Source organism: Oncorhynchus kisutch, linkage group LG17 (genome assembly GCF_002021735.2).
Source record: "Oncorhynchus kisutch isolate 150728-3 linkage group LG17, Okis_V2, whole genome shotgun sequence".
In the NCBI taxonomy this organism is placed as follows: domain Eukaryota; kingdom Metazoa; phylum Chordata; class Actinopteri; order Salmoniformes; family Salmonidae; genus Oncorhynchus; species Oncorhynchus kisutch.
Genome location: NC_034190.2, coordinates 21,659,099 through 21,666,480, shown reverse-complemented (window position 1 = coordinate 21,666,480; position 7,382 = coordinate 21,659,099). Strand labels below are relative to the sequence as shown.

At 48.0% G+C, this 7,382-nt stretch overlaps 1 protein-coding gene across 2 annotated transcripts; it reads left to right on the top strand.

Annotated features, from left to right (window-relative positions):
- Nucleotides 1-388: 388 nt before the first annotated feature.
- Nucleotides 389-6,938, top strand: zftraf1 (zinc finger TRAF-type containing 1). Of its 2 annotated transcripts, none has more exons than XM_020505226.2 (6): nt 389-1,491; nt 2,215-2,309; nt 2,460-2,603; nt 3,134-3,354; nt 3,492-3,670; nt 3,761-6,938. In XM_020505226.2, the coding sequence occupies exons 1-6, from the start codon at nt 1,189-1,191 to the stop codon at nt 3,971-3,973; spliced, it is 1,155 nt and encodes a 384-aa protein (XP_020360815.1). In that variant the 5' UTR covers nt 389-1,188; the 3' UTR covers nt 3,974-6,938. The 2 variants fall into 2 exon arrangements, with proteins under 2 accessions (XP_020360815.1, XP_020360816.1); XM_020505227.2 differs by having other exon boundaries at nt 391-1,491; nt 3,134-3,345.
- The last annotated feature ends 444 nt before the right edge of the window (nt 6,939-7,382 follow it).

The following is a 7,382-nucleotide window of genomic DNA, read 5'->3' as shown; positions in this document are numbered from 1 at the left end:
CATATGCCAGCATCGCCACGTAACGCTTTCGACACCTTGTAGAGTCCATGTCCCAACAAATTGAGGCTGTTCTGAGGGCAAAAGGAGGAGTACAAGTACAACACAATATTACAAGGTGTTCTTCATGATTTGCACAGCGTATATTGTGCAGGGGCAGGGTCAACCAAGGGTTTTCTGGTAGCATAATGTGTCTGGCCATTTCTGGCTGTGTCCAGGAAGGTGACGCCATGCTGGTGAGGTGACGTGCTCCATTTTAGTTAAATTCATCCTACCAGTATATTCAGTCACTGGTCCGACCACGCTGACCCTGCAGACAGCCACTACGCATGCGCATCCACAATCCCCCCCCCCCCCCCCCCCACCACCACCACCACCACCCAAGTCATCTGATACAACAAAACATTCCACTGATAGCCAATCCGCGATGCAGCCCAGGGACTGGCAAGAAAGGCCATAACAGCTACTGGCAAAATATTGACAGTTTCTCCGAAACTCGGGCTTAGTTTTTTTGTGACCTTGGCTGAGTAACACCAGTAAGGATCGGAAATACTTAGCGCCGAGCTAGGGTGTAGTGAAGTCGGGGAGAGGAGGAGGCGACCGTCCGGACAGGAGAAAAACAAAGATGGCTGTGTAGTTAGAGAGTAGTCCCGGCGAACTGTCTGAACATATCTCTGCTTTTTCCAAAACTGACACTTCCCGGGGTCCGGTGGATAGTGAGCTGGTACAGGGGTAAAGCCATTAACCGATCTGCCGAACCGGGCAGTTGCTGAACGTCCGCTCACGCGCTGGCACGGCAAATAAAAGAATGGACAACACAAAAACATCTGACGGGGTGTTTTGTTATAGCTAGACAGCGGAGAGAACTGGAGTGTTTTGTGAGCTTGATACCTATAGCCTAGTAGCTAGCTGAATTTCGCTTATCTGCCAACATCGCTAAATATCCATCTACAAAAAACGATCATCAAATAACAATTTAGGATATTCCAGAACGTTTTACGAGGGTTCGTGATTCTAAATTCCAAGCGCGTTATTGCGTAACATTGCCTACGAACAGGCACGCTATCTAGCTAGCCAACTGACCCTGAGCTGGGTGGCTTGGTTTTCCCTTGCCTGTGACGTTAAACCTGCCAGCTAGGTAACATTTGTGACGGGTAGCTAGCTAACGCCTGACAATCACCACCACCCACCATGTCCTCGGTGGAAGAGCGGGGAGAGGTGGGCGTCGCGGCCACCCCAGGCTCCTCCTCAGGCGGCCTGGGTGTTGTGGCGGTGGGGGCAGCCCTGGAGGCAGTCGTCGGGGGGCCGTCTATGCAGGAGGAGGTGAGCATCCGGAGAGGAGAGGGGCTCGGTCCCGAGTCGGATCCGGACGAGCCGCCGCCCAAGAAGCGGATGAGACTGCCGGAGGGAGAGTCGGGAAAGCTGGAAGAGAGGCTGTATTCAGTCCTGTGCTGTACTGTATGCCTAGACCTGCCCAAAGCCTCCGTGTATCAGGTAAATACTGTCACAAACACGCCTGGCCTACTGACTTTGGCCCTCTTGTCAATGCTAGCTAACTTCGTATGAAGTAAGCCTAACTAACATGTCTGTTAGTTAGCTAACTAGGCTGTCAGGCAAGAAGTGGGGGTTGAAGACAGTTTGTAGACTGAGCACCACCTGTCATGGACTGTAACGATAGGCGAAGAGTTGTAGGGCCCAGGGCCGCAGCCTAGCAGCTACGTTAACTCTGTAGCTAACTTGTTCAGGAGGGTTAGCCAGAGCTCAGCGCAGTGCAGAGAGATGATCTGATCTATAAATCATCTGGATGTAGATAGCTAGGTGTCTGAAATGGCTGCCAATTCTATTCAGATTAGCCAACAACAAGACACGAACAGATACAGATGTGTGGATCCCAGGCTGCCCCCTAGGAGTTAGGAAAAGGCAAACCCCAACACATCTGCATGTAACACTGAATGAACTGCCTGCCTCACACCCAGTTTACACCTGTGTCATTACTGTGGTTTGGTACTGAGTAGTATGCCCTCAAATAACACCTGCTCTCCCCACCCCCAAAGACGTGTTAGAAAAGATGGCCATTCACAAACATACACACACCTCTGTGTTTCTCTGTACTATGCATTTCTGTATAGCGTATGAACACTGATTTATAAAGACAACTATCCACAGTATGGACACACCAACCACACCTACATTAACCCTTTCCTCTCTGCTCTACAGTGCACCAACGGTCACCTGATGTGTGCTGGCTGTTTCATCCACCTGCTGGCTGACTCTCGTCTGAAAGAGGAGCAGGCCACGTGTCCTAACTGCAGGTCTGTACACACAGTTTATAAATACAGTTGAATTGAGTGAGTGATTGACTGATTTAGGTGACTCTGTTTTAAGTGTGAGATTAGTAACCGCGTCTCTATAAAAATATATTTGGATTGACTGGTTGATTGATTACCCCCTTCTCCCTTTAGGTGTGAGATTAGTAAGTCCCTGTGTTGTAGGAACCTGGCTGTAGAGAAGGCTGTGAGTGAGCTGCCCACAGACTGCCCCTTCTGTCTCAAACAGTTCCCTCGCTCCAGCCTAGAGAGGCACCAGAGAGAGGAGTGTCAAGACAGGTACTCACCTCATTGGTATTCACGCACACACACACACTTTGTTTTTCTATCCTCGTGGGGACCTACAATGTATTTGTAGAAACGTGGTTTGCTTAGGCCTTGGGGAGGGAGGGGATATGACTTGCCGCTCTTCTGAAAAGAAAACAGCTGATCTACTTACTGACCAAACTGATTACAGGGTGTGTGTGCGCGTGCCTGTTGTTATGACGATCAGATGACCCTGCTGCAGGTGTTACTGACAGAACCAGCAGAAATGATACAGCCGGTCCCAAATCACGTCTTACCCCTCCCCCTCTGCCCTAACCCCTCCATGTTTGTAGATCTATAGGGTGATGGGTATAAGCAGTGCAGTGGTGGAGATTGTACCATATTCCTTCCACCTTACAGATCTGCAGAAACTAGGGGGTTGGACCAAGGGGGAAGGGTAGGAAGCAATTTGGGACTGGCTGATAGACACAAAACAAATTTTCTTATGGTCTTATTCCTCCTTATGATTGGCCCTAAACTCCCACCTCCTGATATGTTGCCAGGGTGACACAGTGTAAGTACAAGCGGATTGGCTGCCCGTGGAAGGGGCCGTTCCACGAGCTGCCGGCCCACGAGGAGGAGTGCTGCCACCCCACCAAGACTGGCACAGAGCTGATGGGCATCTTGGGGGAGATGGACCAGAGCCACCGCAGAGAACTAACCCTTTACAACTCTATATTCTCCCTGCTCTGTTACGAGAAGATTGGCTTCACAGGTAGGCTAGGTACACAGTACGCACTGTCTTACAAACCGTACCTGACCACCAGGACAATCGTTCCTATCGTTCTTGAAGGACCAGTCACACACATAGAAAACATGGATCTCTCTAATTCCTCCCTCCCCTCCCTCTCCCCTGCGCAGAGGTCCAGTTCCGGCCGTACCGCACCGATGACTTTATAACCCGTCTGTACTATGAGACTCCTCGTTTCACCGTGTTGAACCAAACCTGGGTTCTGAAGGCCAGGGTCAACGACTCTGAACGCAACCCTAACCTCTCCTGCAAACGCACCCTCTCCTTCCAGCTCATCCTCAAGAGCAAGGTACACACTCACTGAACTTATGCGCGCACACTCACTGACGTACACACACTCACACACACTCTTTCTCGCTAACCCTCCTCCTCTCTGTAGGTGAACTCCGCTATAGAGTGTTCCTTCCTGCTGTTGAAAGGTCCGTACGATGACGTGAGGATCAAGCCTGTGATCCACCACCACGCGTTCAGCAACGACACCAACGAGACAGACTACGTCCCACTGCCCATCACCGACTCTGTGGAGTGTAACAAACTACTGGCTGCCAAGAACATCAACCTTCGACTCTTCATCTTCCAGATCCAGAAATAGATGGGGGGGGGGTGAGAGAGGGGTAGAGGGAGGGGTAGAGGAAGGGGGAGAGAGAGGGAGGAGTAGAGGGAGGGGTAGAGGAAGGGAGGGGGAGAGAGGACGGACCGAGAGAGGGGTAGAGGGAGGGGGAGAGAGGACCGAGAGAGGGGTAGAGGAAGGGGGGAGAGAAGACCGAAAGAGGGGTAGAGCAAGGGGGGAGGAGAACGAAGAGAGGGAGAGCTTGTTCACCCCCTGAAGTTTGAGATTAAAGTGATACACCACTGAACCACTGATACCTCTTTACACAAACACACATACCACTGGCTGACATACTTCTGAGAGTTTTATAGAACCCTAACTTGGGGTGCTTTCATTGTTGCTATGAAGACAAGGTGGTGTTGCCAGGGGAATTCGTCTGTAGAGACTGACATGGTTCTTCCTATGGAGACGGGGATGTTGCTAGGGGAGAGAGGGTGTTGTTGCTATGGACTCGGTGGTGACATCTGAGCCTAAGGTAGCACATACAGTGCATTCGGAAAGTATTCAGACCCCTTTCCACATTTTGTTACGTTACAGCCTTATTCTAAAATAATTATTCTACACACAATACCCCATAATGACAAACCAAAAACATGTTTAGAAATTTTATTATAAATAAAAACTGAAATAGCACATTTACATAAGTATTCAGACCCTTTACTCAGTACTTCGTTGAAACACCTTTGGCAGCGATTACACCCTTAATTCTTCTTGGGTATGACGCTACAAGCTTGGCACACCTGTATTTGGGGGGTTTCTCACCATTCTTCTCTGCAGATCATTTCAAGCTCTGGAGCAGGTTTTCATCAAGGATCTCACTGTACTTTGCTCTGTTCATCTTTCCCTCGATCCTGACTAATCTCCCAATCCCTGCCACAGATGGTTCCAGGTTTCTTCCAAACGTGACTCTTGGCATTCGGGCCAAATAGTTCAATTTTGGTTTCATCAGACCAGAGAATCTTGTTTCTCAAGTTCTGAGTCCTTTAGGCAAATGGGCTGTTAGGTGCCTTTTCCTGAGGAGTGGTTTCTGTCTGGCCATTCTACCATAAAGGCCTGATTGGTGGAGTGCTGCAGAGATGGCTGTCCTTCTGGAAGGTTCTCCCATATCCACAGAGGAACTCTGGAGCTCTGATAGAGCTCCAATCGGGTTCTTAGTCACCTCCCTGACCAAGGCCCTTCTCCCCCGAATGCTCAGTTTGGCCAGGTGGCCAGCTCTTGGAACAGTCTTGGTGGTTCCAAACTTCTCCCATTTAAGAATGATGATGTGTTCTTGGAGACCTTCAATGCTGCAGAAATGTTTTGGTACCCTTCCCCAGATCTGTGCCTTGGCACAATCCTTTCTCGGAGCTCTACGGACAATTCCTTTGACCTCATGGCTTGGTTTTTGCTCTGACATGCACTGTCAACTGTGGGACCTTATATAGACAGGTGTGTGCCTTTCCAAATCATGTCCAATAAATTGTATTTACCACATGTGGACTCCAATAAAGTTGTAGAAACATCTCAAGGATGATCAATGGAAACGGGATGCACCTGAGCTCAGTTTTGAGTCTCATAGCAAAGGGTCTGAATATTTATGTAATAAGGTATTATTTAAAAAAAAACTGTTTTCACTTTTGTCATTTTGGGGTATTGTGTGTAGATTGATGAGGACATTTTTTCATTTAATCCATTTTAGAATAAGGATGTAATAAAATGTTTTTTAAAAATCAAGGGGTCTGAATACTTTCCGAATGCATTGTACCAACCAAAGCAGGATGGTCCGCGCGCGTTCCAAAGATGTGAATGTGAGTTTTGAATTCTGTTGACCACTCTTCTAGTTTGATCCAATGGAGAGGTAAAGGGTGTATGTGTGTCTTTGAGCCACCTGTATGCACACACACTCACTTGCTCCCTGACCTGCTCCTACTCTGTGTGTTTAGGACAGGTGTTCATTTTGTATCTGAGAGCAGCCAAGACCAGAGCCAAGATGGCTGTGTTTTGCCCTTTGACACACAGGAGAGGTGTTCATTTTGTATCTGAGAGCAGCCAAGACCAGAGCCAAGATGGCTGTGTTTTGCCCTTTGACACACAGGAGAGGTGTTCTGCATGCTCCTTTTTAATTAGCCCTTTAAACATTAGTTGTGATTTATATATTAACGTTATAAGCTAACTTATACCAATTCATATTTTCTTTTAACCCTGAATATTTAAATACCTGTGAACTTTTCCTTTGTAGTTAGTTTTTTGTGTGTGTGTGTGTGGAGAGACAGATTCATTTTGGGCCCAAGTGAACACATCCCTATAAACACACTTGCACACATGTGGACTCCTCCCTCTGCTCTGGTTGGTCTGTACTAGAGACCTGCTAGAATTGGAGAACCCCAGCTTGCTCTGAGAGAGGGGAAGCCCAGGGTTTGAACCTAGTTTGTCTGCGTGCCACGAGACTGTGTTGGTCCTCTGAGCTGAAGTGTAGGTATTAGCTTGGGGAGGTACCCCAAGTCATCTAGTCTCAGATAAGGCTATTGGCGATGGGAGGGTGGTTCATCTCAGAGAGGGAAAATATAACCTGAATGGTCCACCAGCTCAACCTTGTTCTAGAGGACTAGACCATGACTCCGGTTCTAAAGGGGGAGAACCCTTTGGGGCAGTGTGTGTGTGAGAGTGTGTGTGTGTATAGGGGGTGGGTGTGGTGCATTACTATGGTGACATGTTTATTAGAGCGTTAGACTTACTTGAGTGACGCTATGATGATGAGTGACGTTACTAAAAGTAGAATCTACTGTGATAGGTCAGGAGTAAAGACAGATCTATCTAGGTTGAGTATTTCGGTAGATCTGTCTCACCTCCAGGCCTATCTAGGGCTTGTATTCTGTGTTTTAATGCTTTCTGTCTCTATACCAATAGACTCACTGACTCATCTCACTATGGCTGCCTTTTTATTAAAGATCATGGAAACGGAAAAATACATTCCTCTCCTGTGAGTGAGTGTGTGAGGGTGTGTGTGTGTGAGAGTTATCCAAATTGTTAACTGCTGAAACTAGTGACAATGAGGATGATAACCCCTTTGGTCGGTCACGTATACTAAGTTTTGCTTTGCTTACTTCAATACTGTGGTGTGTATTATGTCCTTTTATGGAAATAGATGGCAGTGTTTGTGTTCCTGGGTCACTTCCTGGGCTATACTCACCAATGCCGACTGGCCACCTGTAGGGTGCCATGAAGCCAAATTGCCAAGCAGACAGCTTACATCCCTTTGCATTTTGAAAGACGGGGGGAGGGGAGTTGTGAGGTGTCTCCCCTGCACTGACAGAAGCCAAGCAGAACGTGTGTGTTTTATCAATTTGTGTTTGTCTCATCATTGACCATGTTGCATCAGTAAAGGTTTGTGTGTATGTGTGTGTGAGAGAGA

Bases quoted from the DNA above. Each gene is read 5' to 3' on its own strand.
- zftraf1 (XM_020505226.2), top strand. From the start codon at position 1,189: ATGTCCTCGGTGGAAGAGCGGGGAGAGGTGGGCGTCGCGGCCACCCCA. The intron at 2,310-2,459 runs GTCTGTACACAC...TTCTCCCTTTAG, and splicing joins GCCACGTGTCCTAACTGCAG to GTGTGAGATTAGTAAGTCCC. The intron at 3,355-3,491 runs GTACACAGTACG...TCCCCTGCGCAG, and splicing joins TGGCTTCACAGGTAGGCTAG to AGGTCCAGTTCCGGCCGTAC.